We start from the raw sequence: 19,728 nt of genomic DNA on the forward strand, positions 1-19,728 counted from the left end.
AAAAAGTGAGATAGAAGTTGATATTAGCAGTTAATACTTGCCCCTTCAGTCATGAAGTTGGTTTATGTCATAAATGTATTTATGGAAGTCCCAGCTTCCCATGGAGACAACAGCCACACCATGGGGAATCTTGCAAAGAGTGGCAGCTGATCTGGCTTGTGCACCCGCACATGCAGACACTTGTATATTCATGGTGTTTCTCTCTCTCTCATCCCCCCTCGCTCCAAGTGCAGCCACATGCATGCCCAGGTACTGACATATAGACACTTTCCCACACAGTCGCGTGGTTCACATGGAGGACCAAATGTAACCCCATGCTCACATTTCCACATAGACAGGAACAAGCACTTACACGTGCTATGTCACTCCCTGATGCACTAGGGTTCCTACAGACAGCAATAGGTGCACACTCCCAGAAGACACTTCCTGTTGCATTAGTGTACTAGTCGGATGGGCACACAGACATACCTGCGGTTGGATGCATCATGGTCCCCACACTCAATCCCACATATAGCCTGGGTGTACATGGGTATGTACTCCCTCTTCCAATTGAAGGGTATTGTTAGCTGGCAGGTATGCTGTAGATGAAACTGCAGACTACTCACAGTTTCCCTCTGTCCCAAAAGAGCCAGGCCAGGACAATCTGGAACTTAACTATATACAGATTTATTGATATACATATACACAGGGTCTAGGGAAGGTGATATTAACATGTACTTGCATACACACACACACACGCTCTCGCTCTCTCTCTCTCGCTCTCTCTCCTTATATGATGCTTTATTCCAAGGATCACACTACCTCTAAAGGCACCGGGCCCTGCACAGGTAAGCAGCTGATCTGGGCCAGGTATCCCACAGGAGAGTACAGGTGAACAATAGGTAAGTATAGGTAAACACAAGAAAACAACCAATAAATACAGATAATTCCTAAACTTTAAACCCAGGGAACCTTCTCTTGCTTAGTCTTCCCTTGCAGCCTCACCACCCAGAGCAGCTTCCCCCTTCTCTGTGGGAAACCCCTTGCCGTGTAGCTCACAACTCCATTGCCCTGGGTGGGAGGTGTCCATGTTCTTGCATACGAGCTGGCCCCCTCCTGTTGAGGCCCAGCTGCCTCTGCTCCTTTGGGTCCGCCGACCAGCGCGGGGCCCTGTGCACCGTTGTGTGCACCGAGGGCTCTGGCTTCTGCAAAGGTTTGGAGGCCCAGGGTCCTTGTGCAGCACTGGGGCTCAGTCCACTTCCGGACCCTCTGTGCAGCGATATCTGCACTGAGCCACTGGCCCCATGCCAGCAGCTGCAGACCCAAGCTGCCTTGAACAACTCCCAGGGTCTGGGCTCCATGCACTGATCTGTGCACTGGGTCCCTAGCTGCCTGCCAGGAGTTGCAGACCCGAGCTGTCTCGAGCAGCTCCCAGGGTCTGAGCCCCATGCACTGCACTGTGCAGCGACTGGGGCTGGAGTATTGGACTGGCACGTGGAGGTCTTTGGGGCTCTTCCAGGTGCTGGCTCCACCTGCCAGACGGCTTGTCTCCAGCTCCTCTCCTGCCCCACTCCCTTCTTCGTCCCCAGACGCATCTGCAGTGTACTGCACGCAGCTCCTTTTATTCTCTTTGGAGGCTCCGCCCCCCCCAAGTTCTGCCGGACCTGTAGAGTACAGGTTTAAACCAGGTCTGGGGCTCTCTTTGCCATAACCTGATTGGTGGACGGGGTCCACCAATCACAATGGAGATTCTCTGAGCATGGACGTGCCAGGCTGTATTGGTAAGCACACTAAATGCTCTCATGCTGAACAAATGGGGCCTGAGGACCATGCTGGACAAGTGAGGTCTTTGGAAGAGAGAGATATGGTTATGTCACCCTGCTGCTGTCCCTCTTCAGCCTCCCCTGCCTCATAAGAGTGTAAACTTTCCTCCTCTTTGGTAAATTCCCTGATGATTATCTGCCGAGTAACTTCTGTTCACCTGGTAGTCACTGGATCCGCTTATGATCAAGGACTAGACCAAGGAGAACAACACATTAACAAGGTGGCTTTTGTCCCTGTTGATTGCAAAGCCTCTTCCTGTGTTTAAACCAAACTCTATTAGGGATCGGCGAAAGACCTAACGTGGGGGAGCAGATTACCTGTCATGTGCCTACCAGGGCAGTGCTGCATTTTCCTCTGAGGCTGTTGGTGCTGGCTGTTGTTGGAGACAGGCTACTGGACTCAGTGTACCGTGGATCTGATATAGTATGGCAGGTCTGAAAGTCCTTACTGAAGCTACCATCACCCCCCCTTGTGCTCAGCTTGCTGTTCTTGGAGGTGACTTCCATCCAGCGGGGAAGGAGCTGCGAGCACTTCCTGGAAGAGAGGTCTGGAGTGTGGGAAGGGCATCATATCATGGAATAGCTATTAGCTTTCCTGGTGAGATCATGCGTGGGGGTTTCTAGGCAATAAATGTTTGTTTGCAGTTCCATCACCCGTTCACCCTACTACTTTATTTCCCAAATTTTATATCAGAAATCCAGAGAGGCGACTCAAGGCAACCAACTTATATATGACATAGGTGAGGGAGAACCTGGCATAGAAAGAGACATTCATATAGAGGGAGGGCTAGTCAAGGTAATGGTGTGTTTCATGGCCCTCAAACTACCCAAGGATGTATCAAATGCCCTAGCTGAAGGCAAATGAATGGAAAAGGTGCCAGCTACGAGATACAGGCTGATATGCAAGGGAAGGATGGAAACCAAAGATAACGTTATTAATACACTGACTTGCACTAGTTTTCAGATGAGCTTTTAAACAGTTGCAAACAGAAGTGGTTAAATGCACAAGAATGTTCCTGCAAATCAGCATTTGTGTCCACGCACCAGGGACTGCGCATGCAAAAGCCTGCATTTGTCTGCCTAATAGGCACCTCCTGCCAGAAAAAGGCTTACAGAATGACTGCACAAATGGGCATGCAGGCAGGTTTTGCTGGTACTTTTTCAGAGACTGGCTGAAACTGTGGGCCTGTATGTCTAATTTCTTTATGCCTGAATGCACAGGTTCATAGGAAGCTTTCATTTTATTTGTTAATATCAGTGTGGTGTGATAACACAAGTCTGCCTGACTTCAGACATGGAGGAAGCAGCGACTTACACTGCAGAGAGATGTCCCTGCACTGTGGCTTGTAAACTTTTCTGCATCCCTGATATGTGTGAGCTGGAGACTTCTATTATACTGCCTTCACATGCAGAAGTAAATGTTGTTTATGTTTCAGGGAGCAAAGGAGCTAGTTGGTACCCTTGATTTGAATGAAATTTTCTGTCACTTGGATGTCATTATTCAGTTTTTGTGACATGGACAGAGGTTACTATACAGGCATGAGTTGTGCAGTGGAGGATAGGGTTGTGAGGCTAATGCAGTGATTCTCAGTCAGGGTGCCACAGCACCTTAGGGTACCTTGAGTCTTTTTCAGGGTGCTGTGGAATGCTGTGCAATGTTAGTGCTGTTAAGACATGCAACCATGTCATGCAAGATAAACCCAGAGATTTCAAATAGGAATGTTAAAAAAAATCCTGCCCTATTGTGGGTTTTCTGGGTTCTTTGCGACAGAAGAATTGCTCCACCACTCTCTTTCTGTAGCCAAAAATCAAGTGAAAACTAAGAGCTAACATTTTTCAAAGGGTACCTTTACTTAAGCAAGGTGTGCCTTGAGTTTATCAAGGGGTGTCTTGAGTCAAAAAAGGTTGAGAACCACTGAGTTGATGCCATTTTTAATAGAATGGTTCTTAAGAGAGCACAGTCCTATGGGCAAATATCAGGAGGATTTAGGAAAGAAAATCTTTTCTCTATTTGCTACAGGTTGGTTTATGCCTTGTAGTATGACTGCTTGTAACTCTTCCACAAGACTTGCTTGATTTTAAAATTTTACTGTAACATTGGAAATGTTAATTGTCCAGATAAAAGTCTAATCTTTTTGTTTTGGGGGGTTTTTTCGGCTTGCAAAGGTCTTGGTCATCATGAAACCTTGGGGCAGTGAGTTCCATAGGCTAATAGTTTGCTTGCAGAACTGCCCCTCTGTTTGAGTTAAGGCACATGCCTTGGATGGTACTGAAGGTGGGGAGGCACCTCGTCCTGCTGCCTGTAATGCGTCAGTTCTGGAGATGAATGGAGGATTTCAGTTTCTGGGTCTGTCAGTCGAGCACTTTACCTGAACTGTCCATTTTTTGATTTAAGCTGTAGAGGATTTTACTAAGCCAAAAATAGAGATTAACAAAACTAAAATACAGGTTCAGCCGGGCTGAATAATAGCTAGAGGTCACAGAGCGGCAACAAGATGTTTGAGTGCCCTGGAGGAGCAGCTGCACATGGGGTAGAGTCACTGGCTTTGCTGCCAATGGTGCAATGGAGGCCCAGCCAACAGCATAGCTGCTGCTATCTCTGTCCTGTTTCTCAACCCTCTCCTTGCCACAGCTGGCTCAGTGCCCAGGCCTGGTGCCAGTCATCTCCCTGCCCCCCACAACTTCATTATGCTACTGAAAATCATGTCTTCAGTAGTGTAAAAAGACTACTCAAAGAGGAAGAGCAATTGCTTTGGTCTATGGCAGGGTACAACTGCACTAGATGTGATAGGCTGAAACTGAGCAAAGTTACAATTTAGGCCAGTGGTATTCAACCTTTTGACCCCAAAGGCTAGATAAGTGGCACCAGGCTGTCCACTGGTCCTTTACACCAGAATCGGGCCTGGCCCCATGTACCAGAATTAGGCCCTGCACTACCCAGATCAGCTGTTGTCCTAACTGGCTCCCCACCACCCCAGTCAGATCCATGCTGCCCCATGGTGGAACAGCTCTGGATCAGCTGGATCAGTTTTGCACTGTCCCAATCTGTCCAGCACACCCAGCCTAACATAAAAGGCCATGCTTTCCAGATCTGCAGGGCTCCCCATGGGTCTGGAAATTTGGCAACAGGGGAGTGGCAATTAATGCTACGACATCTCCCTGAATGCCACGTACTGGGATCCCTTGGGAGCCCCAGTGGTCAGAAGACATGGCTTCGTGGGGTTGAGCACCCCTGGTGTTGGCTGAATGTCAGGTGGAGGGCCCTGTGGGTGTGATCAGCTAGCCTGTGGGGTAACTGCCAAGGGGAAAGCAGGGAGATAGAAAGGATAACTTATTTTTCACCTCTAATTGCTATGTTTCTGGCACGGAAAAGTGAGTGGCGGTTTTGCAAATGATACGTGCAGCAAGTGCAGTTGCTTTTCCACAACTAGGGCTACAGACCTGGCTGTGTCAGTGAGATGATTCCTTTTTGAGTGTAGAAGCCACATCCCTCTTGGGAGGCATTTATATTGCAGTATTTATATTGCAGGACTAGATGATCTCCTAAGATCCCTTACAATCCTACTTTTCCATGATTCTATGTGAGCTGCAAGTGGAAACAGCTCCATAGGTTTAGTTTCCTAACCATTAAAAGCAGTTTAGCATCCCCAACCTTGAGCCGCAGCAAATATTATTTAGAGAAGGATTTGGCAACCAACTTGCAAAGCCATTGGGTCCAGTCTGCAGACATGAGGCTTCAGTAGCATTTGGTGGCTAGGAGTTTTGGCAAGTCACTTTCCTGTGCTACTGTGGGGAAAAGCAGTGTTGGCACCTGGGTCATAGCACCTACCCAGTCACCCATCTCTGACCTGAGCTAGATCCCTCTAGCCCACAGCCTAAAGATGTTGTCAGCCTCTAGTCTAGAGAAGCATTACAGGAAGTTGAAGTTATTTTTGCTTTGAGTATGAAACTGGTGGGAGGGGGAATGTGGGGACGGACATAGTAGAGGCAAAGTAGCTGTAAAAGGATTTTGTGTTGTGTAGATTGAATTTGTATTGAGTATCTCACAGGATCAGAAATAATTCACAATAGTGAAGGCCAACCTCTTTGGCAGGTGTGCCACAAATTAGCCTATACCCTCCCCAGGTGCCACTCTGATCCCCTTCCTCTACCAACTAGCTGTTCTCCTTTTTGCTCCCTGCCCTGTGCTTCCTTTCAGATCTGCTTATCTGCTTTCTGTTCCACACCCTGCGCTCCCTGATCATCTGCTGCTCTTTTTCCTGCCTGTCTCCTCCCCAGTGTACTGTGTGCCACACCAAAGAGGCTGCTTTTGCTAATTGTGGAACGTGTGCCATAAGTTGGCCACCCCTCGTGTGTAAGGCTTTCTAATCTAAATCACTGGTTCATATCCAGCCAGCCATCCTTGTTAATTATCTCACATCATTATTCTCACTCTTTGGCTAAATACAGACAGTCAGAAAACCTGAGGCTGAATCCATAGGTGATGTTTGCCACCAGATCGACTGCTGAGGGACCCCCTCCAGTCAGCAATTGGCCACTGGTGCCCCCCCAGGACCAGGAGGCACCAGTCGCCCATGGCTGAATTGATTCAGTCTTTGCAGGCTAGTCTAAGATGCATAGCTTGAACCAATAAGCAAGTGAACAGACATTCACTTTTGATTCCAGAAATGGAGCCACATGCCTGCAGTGACTCAGGCCAGAAGCTGGGGGGGCGCTAGAGCATGCCTCCCTGCTGGGCTGGAGCGAACAGCTTGGGCCAAGGATAGCTTGTCCACCTTTAAGGGGGAGGGAGGTGTAAAGCATCCTGGGATGCTGGAAGACCATGAGTTAATTTGAATCTGGAGGGATTTGGGACAGACGTTCAATCAACTAATTTAACCTAAATCTGTTAAGGCTGATAGTACATCCATCAAGGTTTATCTTAAACTGGTTTTGGCCATTTTGAAAGCAGTTTATGTGCATTAAACTTCTGTTGTTTAACAGATAGGAACTGATTTCCAATCACTTATACCGGTTTATGTGTAATTCCTGTGCTGGAAGTGCTAGATATCACTGTCATTCTTTGAGGAAAAATGCCAAGGATTGATTTGAGGTTGCACAAAGAAATGGGGCTGAGACCCCTTCCTGGGAAACTTGGGTTTGTTCCGGTCTCCACCTTGCCTGGGAGCAGCATGAACTAGTGATGAGAGGTCTTGGCTGGGTGGCTTGAGACTTTTAGTTTCTGTTTTTGGCTCTGTTGCTGTCTTTCTATGCGACCTTGAGTATCAGTTCTCCCTTCATCACCTTTCTCCTCCCATCTTTTGTTTAACAGGTAAGCTGTGCGAAGTAACAACTGCCTCGTAGTGACTATGCCTTTCATGCACAATTAGCTGTCTATATGAGTTACTCTTCTTGAGTTAGCTGAGCTTGGGTGAGAACAAATGTGTGGTGAAATGACACTCGCAGTGCTGCCTCCGTACTGGTGCTGCACTCACCTAGATGTAGCCCTAGGGCTTCCAGAAGTGTAGCCCACGGTTCACAGTGCTTCAGGGAGCTGAGATGCTCTGATATTCGTTCCCAATTGGTATTGGTATAGCTTGTTTGCTGTTTCTGGGCTCACGGTGGGAACGAGGGTGAAGACATTGAAGGGCTAGCAGTACTCAAGTGGAGCTAGTTTGTATCTGTAACCCCAACTAGTCTCATTAGCAGCTGATGAGTTGTGTTAACAGGACTTTAGTCTATTACCCCTGACAAGCTTGTCAGCCTGAGTTAAAAATACACCTGAGTTAAGAGGTTTTTGTGTGTGGACGGGACTCAAATTAGGGTTTAACTCTGCAGTGAGTTTAAGGCTAAAATGTGCTTGACAGCTTGTAGCACAATAAGGCCTCAGTCTCTGGTTGGGGCCTTGAGGCACTGCTCTACTGTAAATAACTTATTGTATCTGCTCAGCCTACAAATAGAGGACTGTTAATTTGGCACCTCTCCTCAGTAATGACCTTATTAGATAGTGCATGTGCATGCATATATACAATATAATTTTAGTTGTTGTGGAAAAACAAACAGCCACATTTATTTCAGTGGTATTCAGACTGGAGGAAAATCCACTTTTCCTTCCCTCAATCTCAGTGTGACAAGTCATGGAAAATTGCAAACATCATTAAAGAAGGAAAATATTTTCCTGCTTCTACCAGGGCATCAGATTTCAAGTGGGCAGGGGATGAAAACAATGTCTCTTTAAAAATGAAATTATGGGAAGTGGCAAAATAGCGTGGTCGACACAGCACCTGTACCATGTTCAGTGTTAGCTCTAGGCCTTCTCTATTGCTCCTGTGATTCCTTTTTATTTCACTTTTTTTTTTCTCATATGTGGCCCATTTAAGTACATTTCCTGCTTTTCTGCTTGTGTGTGCATGCATCAGTTGGGATGTGAACTATCATCATTCTTGTAGCAGTGGTGTATGTGGGGGTGGTTGTGTATTAATATATGTATTCTCCCTGTGCCTCCTTGAAGTTTAAGAGGTGTTTAAAAGGAAACAATATCATTTTCTCCCAAATATAACTCACAATTAACCTGTAGAACTAGTTGCCATTTGAAAATAACCATGGTTAGAAGCCTAGGTGGCTTCAGAAATGGATTTACCAAAATGATGAATAAGAGGAATTATTGTAGTTATTTAAAGTAGTACTAAAATGCGTAAGAGATATAAATTTGTATTCTTCTGGGTGACTGCTAATTGCACGAGGCCACAAAACCTTCTTCTTGGGTCAGGTTATTCCATAGTAGTCCTTCAAGGGTGGAGGTGCTTGGAGATTTTTCATCTTCTTTTGAAGCATCTATTGTTGTCCACTGCTAAGGACATAATGCACTAGGTAGACCTCAGGTTTGATCCACTATTGTAATGCCTGTGTATATGTTGAAAGTGCACACGTTTAACAATGTGATAGGCGTGTAGATAGACATGTAATGTCCAACAGAGCATTAGCTGTGTTCCATCTCTTGAAATGCTGCCAGAATCAGATCCTGGTCCCTTTTTCAGCCCATAACAGGCACAGGAGCTAGTTACCAAGTTTGGATTTTTATTTTTAAATATGTTCAGCATTAGAGAGTGGTTGAGTGAGATGGTTTTGGTTTTGACCCATTTGTTGGCCAAATGCAAGTATATCTGGAATTTTCAGCAATGTGAAATGTCTGAGTCCCAAATGTCATCGGGGTGTACAGTTTATGGCACGACAAATCTTTGTGGTGCCACAAACTGCATGTGGCAAACATTAAAAAGTGCCCTGTGCTGCACATTTGCAGTGCGAAATTTGCTATTGGGATTTCTCTGGTAAAACTGCCCCTCTCCCCCCCAAAAAACCAAACCAAACCAAACCAAACAAAAAACCAACAACACAAACAAACAAACAACCCCTCCCCCCCCAAACCCGACACAAAAAGCAGTGCAATACATGTACAACAAGTGTGTGCCGACACACATGGAAGCTGGGCTATCCAGAGTAATGCTTTGGCTGCCGGCCAGGCCTTCATGCTTCCTGACTTGTGTCCCTGATGCTCCAGACCACCAGGTAAGACTGCTGGCTCCAACCTCCAGCTCTCCCTGGCTGAAGAGCCAGGAGGAGCTGGGCAAGGGCAGTTTGCTCGTTGTGGCATAATTTTGTCCTGCAACTAAGGCCACATGCAGGGGAGTGTGTTGCAGCAATTTGTGCCGCTGCAACCACGGCACTCTTAATCCAGGAAAAAAATAGTGGCAAATGTGCAAACCAGATCCTGCCACATGGAGCTGTCCAATCCCACTTTGTGGGGCCTGTTTGTCTGGGGCTTGAGCTCACCCACTTTTCGTGTTGCACTTTTTTTTGCTACTCTCACAACTCACTCGTGTGCCACAGCACACCCTTTGGGGACCACTGATTTGGACATTGTCCTAGTGCCCCATATGGTAGGTATCAGAAGCAGATGAATTTTCCAGTACTGTGCGCTGGTAGGAGATAAGTGTTTATTTAGTGACAAGATGTGTGTTTTTGGAGATGTGGTGATACGGGAGGTGCGGTAACAGTGGGTATTTGGGTTTAGGGAAAATGAGAGGTGTGTAGGGTGGCATAGCAATGTGGATGTTCCAATATGGAAACATCATATAAAATGCTAATGGTCTTTTTTTAAATTACCTCTGCCTATCAAATCCTGTGGGTGGTTTTAGAAAATCTGCAGAAGGATTCAAGGTTTCTGTTATAGTCTGTAGATTTGGTAAGTAAATTACATTTCTGTGGAATCCTACGTGTACCATCCTTATTCCATTATATCAGACTTCTTCCATAAAGGGTGACACGGCGAGTATATACTTACATTGTTAATGTGTGCAGGTGTCATCACGAGAGGAATCAGGGCACATATATAGTGTAGTTGAGATGATGGCCCGCATGAATTTGTGGGTGTCTTGTAGGCTGGGGGTGACAAGACGTGTCTGTGTTTGTGAGGGGGAGTTGGGGAAGTAATTGTCCCTAGGGGAGCACAGGTGGGGACAGACCTAGTGTGGTTGCAGTTTGTGTCTTTTTTTAAGGGGTTAACTAACAGGGTGTTGGTGTGTATATATGGGGAGAGTTGGAGGTGGAAGGGGGGGAAGTTGTGAGTTCATGTTGGGTGCAGGTGGCCGGGTACATGTTGGAGTGGAGTAGAAGCTGAGGTTGGGGAAGAGGATGTGTATGCAGGTGTCCTGGCAGGCATGTGTGGTTTGTTGTGTGGATAGCTGCAGGACATGCAGGAGAAATGGCTGTGTGCAGCATCACAGGCAGTGGGCATCAAGCATTTAACATTAATGATAAAGCCTTTCTCTTTTGATTTTCCCCTTAGATCTCCTACCCCCCAAGTGATGAGGACAGTGACGACTCTGAGGGCGAGAACCAGGAACTTGCTCAGATTGACAGAGGTAAAGCAAGAGGATGGGTAAGAGGGTTCAGGGCTGCTGTTGGTAGATGCCTGCCTTCTAGTTCATGTTATCCTAGCTACACCACAACCAGTTGTACAGTCCCACTATGTATCTCCCCAGGGGACACTTTGCATCAACTCCCATTTCCACATGCATCCTCCTTTGCATGGCAACTTTTGCTCAGGAGAGGCCTGATGGCTGCAGGGGATTCACCAGGATTGTAAACAGGTGTTCAGAAGGGCATCAGTTGTCAGGATTGTTCTTCATTTCCCTGTACATGTATACAAGTACATAATAGGGCTCATTCCCTGATGCTCTGATTGAGTGGATTTTGGTCACTTCACCACTCTGGGACTGTGTATGGGGCAGCCCAGCCCCTGAGGTAGGAAGTCAACAAGACTGGCCCTATAGGTAAAATGTGCAAGTGTTTCCAGATGGGAGCAGAGGTTGCCAAACTGTTTAAGTTGTTTGCTAAGAAAGGTGAATATTGGGCAGCGACTAGAAGCTCAGGTTGGTGAAGGTCTCAGGGCAGGGTAATGACAGGGAGGAGAACCCAGTCCCCTGATTCCCAACCCAGGACCCTGTCTAGTGGACCTTGCTGATTCTTTGTAAGCTGCATACAACACAGCCTGTTATTATATGAATCATACATCACACAGACTGCTTCATTATTAAGGTTGCAAAATCAAGCACACCAGTGTTAGGAAATACCTAAACTAAGATGAACTCTGCAACCTAATTTGGCCCACTTTAAACATATGCATTATGATCCATTATACAAATACATATTGTGTCCAGAGGGACACTGCCTCAATCAGTGCCCAGGGTGGATGGTGCTCAGGAAGTGAGCAGCTTTTCCAAGTTTTAACCTTATCATTCATGGTGTGGTCCTAGGTTTTATTTACTGCACACTGTTTAAATCATGCTCTGAAGACTGAATTAGTAATTTAGTCACCATCTTTTTTTTATCATGCTCATCTCTGTAGGGCTCTAGCAATTTACAAACACGAACTGACTTATTTTCACAAAACCCCAGGGAAGTATAAGGATGGTCTAGTTTCTGTTTTAAAATGGGGAGCTGAGGCACAGGAAGATCAAGGTCAAAAGTATCCACCGATTGTGAGTCCCAAATTAGGTACACCACAGACCTATTTTTTTTAAGAGTAGCTGGCATTAAATGACACTTTGCATATTCACTGCACATGTCCCATTGCATGTCACGTTCCAGAATATTGTTAGGCACCCAGAAACAAGGAGCATGCAGTTAGCAACCACCAGTGAAAAGTTTGGCCGTAGCGTTCTTTACCTGACAGTCCATAGGACCTTTGTGCCTGAGCTAGGGATCCAAAACAATTCTTCAGGGCAACACATGACTGATTTTGGCATTAGACCAACCTTTTTCTTGCTGCAATTTCCTGTTTTATTTGCTACTCACCTTCCAACTTGTGCAAAAAATGAAGCAGGAATTCTACAGTCAACAGTTTCCTTGATATACAACTCTGGTTCATTCCAGAGCATTATCTATTCTGGGTCGTGAAAGATGTAAAGGTCTTGCAGAGAAAATAGGATGCGATTGTCCTAGGATCAGATCATCATGGATATGCACAGGGAGGCTGAATTAAGGTAGCGCATACAGCTCTAATTTGGGAGTGCTTGACATTGCAATGACTATTTTAGGTCTTTTTTCTGTGTGTAATTTCCTAGATAAAAAACCAAATATACAGAAATTCCATTGTATGGATGCCTGTAGGTGTTGTCAGTGGTGTTAGAAGCTTTAGATCTACCACAAAGGCTTCTGAGTGAGTGAGAGGTTGTTACTGTGGCCATGTGTGTGTACACGAGACACTGACTGCGCAGTAGCTCATTACTACTTTGCAGTAGCATTGCGTGGCACGAAGCATGATGAGACGCTGCTGCACAGTAATAACAAGTTACTGCACAGTCAGTGTCTCCTCAAAGCTGTTTGGCAATGCTACTGCGCAGTAACTCTGGTTACTGTGCAGTCAGTGTCTCATGTAGACGCAGCTTTTATGAACCAGTGCTAGGTTTCTCAGATAATTGTGAATAGTAGATACTTGCTTGTGTAGTGAAACATGAGGAGCATAGCTTCTGTTCTACCTGGCCTTAATTTGACTTCTCCCCTGTTTCCTTCAACTTCTCCCTGTCCATGTCCCAGCGGTGTCTCCTGGTTTCAATCTCATTGTTTTTGCCTACTCTGTCTCTATGCCTCAGCTTTCCTATCCCAGTCCCAGTCTCCTTCTCTATTGCCCTCCTTTCTTGTTCTTTATCAGTGTCTCTTTCCCGGTTTTCTCCTGCCCCAGCTCCCAATCTTCTTCTTCATCCTGTTCCAATTTCCACTCTACCTCATCCCATCTCCCACCGTCCCTTTGTCCTGCCAGTCTCCAGTCTTAGCTCTCCCATCCCTCTCCCTCAGATTCCTTGTTCCAATTTTCTCTTTTCCCAGCAGCTGGCTTTTAGCCCTTCTGTCTTCAAATCAGACAGTTTCACCTACCAAGCTGCCCAGGTCCAGCAGGTATAATTGGTACCATAACAGAAGCAGATTCATTACTGTCACTTCTTGGCCATGGTTGCAGTTGCAGCCCCAGACTGGAACATGCTCAGTGTGGATGGAAATTCTCAGGCCAGAGACCAGCAAAGTCTCCATTGAGCATGTGCAAATTGTGCTTTTGTCAAAGGGTCATGAGCTGGCTAGCTTTAGACAGATTTTCACAAGGACAGCAGAAGCCATGTCCAAGGCACACAAGCTACTCCTTTAATAGAAATCATAGAGAAGTAGGCTGGAAGGGGACTTCATGGGTCATCTTGTCCAGCCCCTGCCTGAGGCAGGATCATTCCTATCCAAACCAGCATCAGATCTACCAAATGTCAGATCTTTGCCCCACACCTCCCACATCAAAATACTTAAAATTTCATAACATTAAAAGAACAGAGTCTGAATGAAATGTTGGGCAGCCTGAATAGTACATGGGGCTGGGAGTGCACAAGTAGCTCCAAAAAACACTAGCCTTTCTGCTGAAACAACAAAATACCTCTTTTTAATCAACACAACTTGTATGACCTTCATCTCATTTGTGGCTCAGTCACTGGGAGAGAATACCATACATGTGCTCAGATATTTGAAACCAGCATATTACTTTGGAACATAGCTTTTTATTAGATTCAGGAAGTGAAACTGGACAGCTATTGTCCAGTTGGCTGTTGAAAAATTTATGTCCAGTAGCCAGCCTACAGTAGAACGTGCTCTGTGGAATTCCATGCTTGCAGCAATGAGCAGGGAGGTCACTTGGAAGAGTAAGGAAAGCAGATCAGAAGACAGTAGATCCAGTGGCACAGCAGGTGATTTACTTCTGTCCTACCATGTATGTTTTTCCTCCTCCTGTCAGAGAGAAGACGGAATTGTAACCTGATGCCCTTAGCCACCAACCAGCTCCAGAACCAGGAGAATCAGTGCTGCAAGGTGCGAGCCCTTTTCCATGCCAGCCTGGATCGCCACAGCTCAGAGGAAGAACTGGAGCGCATCAACCGAGAGTTTGCTGCTGAGAAACGGAAGTGGTCACAGGTCAGCAGGCTAGCCTGTTGTAGCGATAGCAACAACACATCCTCCAGTGATGAAGAAGTGAAGAACTTGTGTGGCATGACTTTCCGGCCTGTGGTGGAACAGGCAGACAGCCTGCATGCTAGTCCAAGCCCGGTGCTGTTCAGTGCCTCCCCACCTAAGAGACTCCAGCCCTTGGTTCGGAACCCAGCCCCTAGACCTTTGATCTTCACAAGTGTTGGGGCTGGTTTTGAGCAAGTCATGCCTTGTAAGAGACACCGGCAAGGATATGGGGATAAGGTCAGCAGGCCCAGCCTTGACCTGGAAAAAATGCAGCAGGTAAGACTGAATTACTCACAAAAAAGTTGGCCTCTCTTGAAAAGCTGCCACTGTGAGCAGAGGGTAAAGAGAGGCTTGGTGACAGGTATGGTATAGCGACACCATACATTGCCTGTTTTTGCATGGGTGTATAGCCAGTCTATTCCAGCCTACAGTCACATAAGCAGTCTATAGTCACATAGCCAGTGTACTGCAACTTGTTCCAGAATATATTAGTTCTTAGCTATACCAGGATTTTCCATTTGAGGTAAAGGCTCTATAAGTTGCATTGACACATAGTTGATTAGTGCTGTTTCCATCCAGTAAGAGGGAAAGGGTGAAGGATACATGCCATTCAGTTCATGGCACTACAGAGAGTAAAATCCAGTTTGGTTGTCCTCAGTGGAGTTGCATCTAGTGTCCTCAGTGCACTTTTACCATTCTGTTCTTCTGGTGCAGCAAGTAGAGGTACCCCAAGATTATTTTAAAAAGTAATAAATAATAATAATTACTTGTCCAGTTTAAAAGTAGTTCTGTACATCCCTCTCTACTGGAGGTGTACCGATACATCAGTCCCATATGGGATCAGCACCAGTGTAAGGAAAATTAACTGCATTGGCAGTTGGCTTTTTTTGGCTGATGTCGCCGATAATGTGGCTGATAAATGCCCTGTGTGTGTGCAGCTGCAGCACAGCCTGCAGGTGCCCAGGAGTGCAGTCTGGCAGTGTGAAGAGTAGCTGGGCCCTGCTGGTAAGTCTGTTGTGAGGGAAGGGGAATGGTGAGGGAAGAGGTGTAGGGGGCAGACTGAGATAGCAGTAAGGGAGGGAGTGGGGCAGGGGCAGGCACTGTACAGGCAGGGTGGGGTGCAGGATGAAGCCACAAGTGGGTTGTCTGGGGTGGAGGGGGCAGCTCCTGCTGCTGTATGCACCCTGGGAGGGCATGCGGGGCATGTGTGTGGCAAGGGTGGGCTGCTGCTGGCTGAGGCTGGGGTAGTGCTGGGCTCTTTCTGGCAGGGGGTTGGGCTGGGCTGTGCTCAGGGCAGGTAGTGGTGGTGCTAGGTGGGGCTAGGATGAATTTTGGAGTGGTTGTAGCTCCCCCCATATCTGTTTCCAACACCGCCGCCTCCTGCCCCAAGTGCAGCCTGGCCAAACCCCCCACACCAGGAAGAGCTTGATGCCACCCCAGCCCGCAGTGGCACCTCACTCTCACCCTACATGCAGATCCAGGGGAACATGGCCCCCATGCCCTCCCGGGGTGCATGCAGTGGCAGGAGCTGCCTCCCCCCTCCCCTGCGTCCCCTGGACAAGCTGCTCACGGCTGTGTCCCCTGCTCTTCCCTGGCTGTGCAGCACCTGCCCCTGCCCCAGTCCTACTCCCTCCCTCACTGCGGGGGCCTTGATCTGCCCCCACCTCCCACACCCCTTCCCCCACAACAGACTTACCAACCAGATGCTCTCCAAGCTGCCCAGCTGCATATCAGAATTGAATTGATATCAGCTGATATAGCTCATTAAAAATCAGTCATCGGTGTTGCCCCAAAAATTCTCTATCGGTGCACTCCTACTCTCCACACTTCTTGGTCCCTGGTTCTTTTCTCAGTCCCCTGGGTTTACAGTGGTAATGGAGTTATTCTAAATTTTCTCTAGGCTGTATCTGAACAGACTTAGGTCATGCCAATCATTGTATTGGCTCTTACAGTCTGTGCTCAGCAAGAACTATAAAGCTGATACTGTACAGGGTGAATACCTGCTTCTGGTAGGATTGGCCACACTGTCTGATCTGTGTTTCACTGGGATGCTATTGCAGTACTGAGTATTTCAGCTCCATACCTTATTATTTGTCTTTTTTTCCTGTACTGTTGCAGTGTCAGTTTTAAAATCACACAGGGAAAAAATGGACATTCTGGGTCTCCAGGCACCTGGTGACTCTAGTTGAGTGCAGAAGAGTCAGGACAGAAGTTCTGACTTATTTCTGAATTCCTTGCATTTCAGGCTGTAATTCAAACTATTCTTGCTCTGTTGGTTGTCTTAGCGGGGCTGGGGGAAAGGGGCACTACATTTAACCTCATTACCACTGCCCTTGTTAGACTTGGAATGTGATCCTGCTGAAATGTCTGAAAGAGAGCTCAAATTTGTTCAGATTTCTTCTTTAAAAAGATCTTCAAGGAAAGAGCCCTTCTCCCATGTTCTCCAACAGAACACTGCCCCATCACAGTAGCTCCCTGTCCCCACCTTGCTGTGTATGCATAAAGCATATGTTTCCAGTACCTAGACTCATGATTTCAGGGTAGTTCCCAATTCTCACTCCTCTGTCTGTCTCTCCTTCCCACCAGGCCTCTCCTGACAGAACACCTGGAGGGCCCAATTCAGTATTTCCTTGCACCCAAAACTCGCACTGATATTCACAGTTGTTCTAGGTGTTCAAGAACCATTAAATCAATCCCTTCATATTTAGAGAAGAAAAAGAGAAGAGTCTCTGTCCAGCTGAGTGGCAAAGTGCCTTAATTTCGGAGTTGCAGGGGGTGGGGTGGGGGCAGGGGAAGAGAAGGACCTTTCTTTTGGAAGATAAATTTGTTTTAGGAACCAATCTCTGTTTCTGGGCATAGTATAAATTGGTTCTTCCCTACCTCCCATATCAGCACCATAATTAGGAATGTGCTGGCAAAGGGTGAACCCTAGGCAGTACTTTTTCAAGTAAGCTTTCCAACCTGCTGAGGCTTTTCAGAGCCAATGAAGTTGAGTCAAGGGATCACTGTGGAATAAGACCGTGAATCTCAGACCAGATGACAGGGTGCAAAGGATCTCAGCTAAGCAAGTTCTCTTTGGTAGTCAAATGACTGGATGGACTTGAAGTCTGAATTTGCCTTTCCTCTCTAGAGATGTGGGGCCTCTGCCTTGCAGTTATGGGGGCCAGGTATATGCTATGGGAGAGCTTGCTTTTCTGCTTGCCCCCCAGTCTACAGATGAACAAAGGACTTTGTTGTCCTAGTTTGTCAATCCAGAATCTTTCATCAGCACTGAACAGATGCAGTTTTAAGAAGATTCATTCTGGGCGGATGCATGGTCAGGGCCCCTCAGCTTGGCTGTGCAAGGTGGGAGCACTGCATTTTGCCTCAGTAGAGTCTGAACAAAGGGCAGTCCTCTTCACTGTTGTGGCTGACCAGTCTTGTAGCCTCTTCCTGTCTGATGCTGCGCATTATTTTTTGGGAAATGTTTCATGTTCCAAGCCAAATCAGCCACATCAATTCCAAATCTGTGAGTCAGTCAAGAACCAGAAGTGGCCCTACTACCGGCAAACCTCCTCCAGCCCACCTGGGGCTTCAAATGCTTCCAAATCCTTGGGGAAGCATCCTATGTGCAGGCCCAAGCTCAGAGGCTTGGGGTTTGGATGCTCCTGGGTTTCGCTTGCCCTTAGCCACAAGGCCCCAGGAGCGAGCTAGGGAGGAGTCCCCCATTTCCATAAATTGGGCATAAAGCCAAGATCTTTCCACTGGAAGTGGAAGTGGGAAGTTGGCTATAAATTAACTCCGTGGGTACTACCCTGTTCCAAGCAAGCACTCACGCCAGATTCATCCCACCCAAAACACGAATATCCAGCAGAAGCGGAAAGGAATACCTATGTGTCCAGCTGCCAGGAGCTACACATTTGGTACACAGGAGCAAACAAGCTCCTGTGGGGTGGATTCCAGAGGAACTCCAAAGGAGGTGGGTTTTCCCCGGGTGCAACTAGGAAAACTGCCTTGGTGGTCACAGTGTTTCCCTTGCCCATTTGATGCTGGACATGCTGAGTTCAACAAGCTCCTTTCTTTATGACCCCTCAGACTGAAAAGCCCAGAAGATTCCTCCCCATTGACTCCCCTCCACTTTTCTCTTAATTAAATTGAAATGTCCTGCCTCAGTGTTTGTACATAACCTCTCCCAACTGCTCTTTGATTACTGTCTTTGGGCAGCACTCTTATTATATGTAAGCCAAGCTGTCAGCCACACACCATTTAAGGAGGTTGTCCATGTCTCTCACAAAGGTTGGGGCTACTTCTGGCTGCTAGGGATGCGTGTGGAGCTCCCAATGGCGCTAGGAGCAGGAGGCAAGGAGTAGGGAGGATAGGGGGGAAATGCTCCCTGGTGTGTTGAAGGGCTGGCTGAAGCAAAAGGAAGCTGAGATCCCACAGAGGCTCCTTGGAGCTGCTGAGCTGGTTCCCAGAGAATGAGACTAATTGGTCCTGACATGATGTGTAAACAGATAAAGGGAAGCAAAGGGTCCCCCCTCCAGGGCTGTGTAATGGGACTCATTGAAGTGTCTTTGGCTCTTCGAGAGGCAGGAGCTGGATTTTAGCAAGCAGTGCGTTTCTGTGCAGGACTGCAGTGGGAGCAGAACATCTGCTTGATTTCTCACTCCTTGTTTTCCTGCCCGTATTGCTCCTCTCGCCTTTTAAGTGTGGAGAAGAAATTGTGGTCTTATAAGAGCACAGGACAGGGAGCCTGGACTCTCGCATGCCTGGCTTTGCTGATGAATTACTGTGGGCAAGTCAGTACCCTTCTGTTTCCCCATGAGGGCAAGAAGAAAAAAGGATATTTTGAAGGCTTAATTTCTTACTAAAAGGAAAGTGTTTCCAGATACTCAGCTTCAAGGGGCTGCGGGAGAAGAAATATTATCCGGTGTTTTAATTTGGCTTTTATCTTTGAGGGAAACTGAGCTCTTATTGTTGACTCTTGTAACCTTTCTTATAGGGGGGTGGGGGGGGAGATGGACCTTCAATGAATAGGCAAGGCAATATGGAAGAAGCGTTTTAATACAGAATGGGAAAGCCCGTGGAAAACCTCCTCTCCTTTGACTGATGAGATCAGTCTTTTCCTTTGGAGTTCCTATGGAATCCACCCTACAGGAGCTTGTTTGATCCTGCGTATGTTTGGCATCTGGACACATAGGTATTCCTTTCCGCTTCTGTTTTGTGTTTTGGGTGGGATGAATTTGGTGTAGGGGGCAGCACTGAGTGCTTGCTTGGCCACACGTACTGCTCACACATGGCAGTGGCAAAGCAATTAGTGGGAGGTATGCCTGGATGACAAGAAGAAACTGCGCTCCAGTGTGTTTGGAGTGCGGCATGGGGCCTCCAGCTGTTGAGTGCTGTGCATTCATCTAGACTGCATGAAAGG

The 19,728-nt window shown here is 47.1% G+C and overlaps 1 protein-coding gene across 3 annotated transcripts in view; it reads left to right on the forward strand.

Annotated features, from left to right (window-relative positions):
- The window catches only part of LOC109319816, a 101,037-nt gene that overhangs the window by 15,919 nt on the left and 65,390 nt on the right, over nt 1–19,728 (forward strand). For all 3 annotated transcript variants that reach the window (XM_019549608.1, XM_019549606.1, XM_019549607.1), the window contains exons 2-3: nt 10,627–10,702; nt 14,107–14,597. In XM_019549608.1, coding sequence (XP_019405153.1) covers nt 10,627–10,702; nt 14,107–14,597 — 567 coding nt within the window. The remainder of the gene's footprint in view (nt 1–10,626; nt 10,703–14,106; nt 14,598–19,728) is intronic.

The sequence above is a fragment of the Crocodylus porosus genome, unplaced genomic scaffold (assembly GCF_001723895.1).
Source record: "Crocodylus porosus isolate Cpor-Errol unplaced genomic scaffold, CroPor_comp1, whole genome shotgun sequence".
In the NCBI taxonomy this organism is placed as follows: Eukaryota; Metazoa; Chordata; order Crocodylia; family Crocodylidae; genus Crocodylus; species Crocodylus porosus.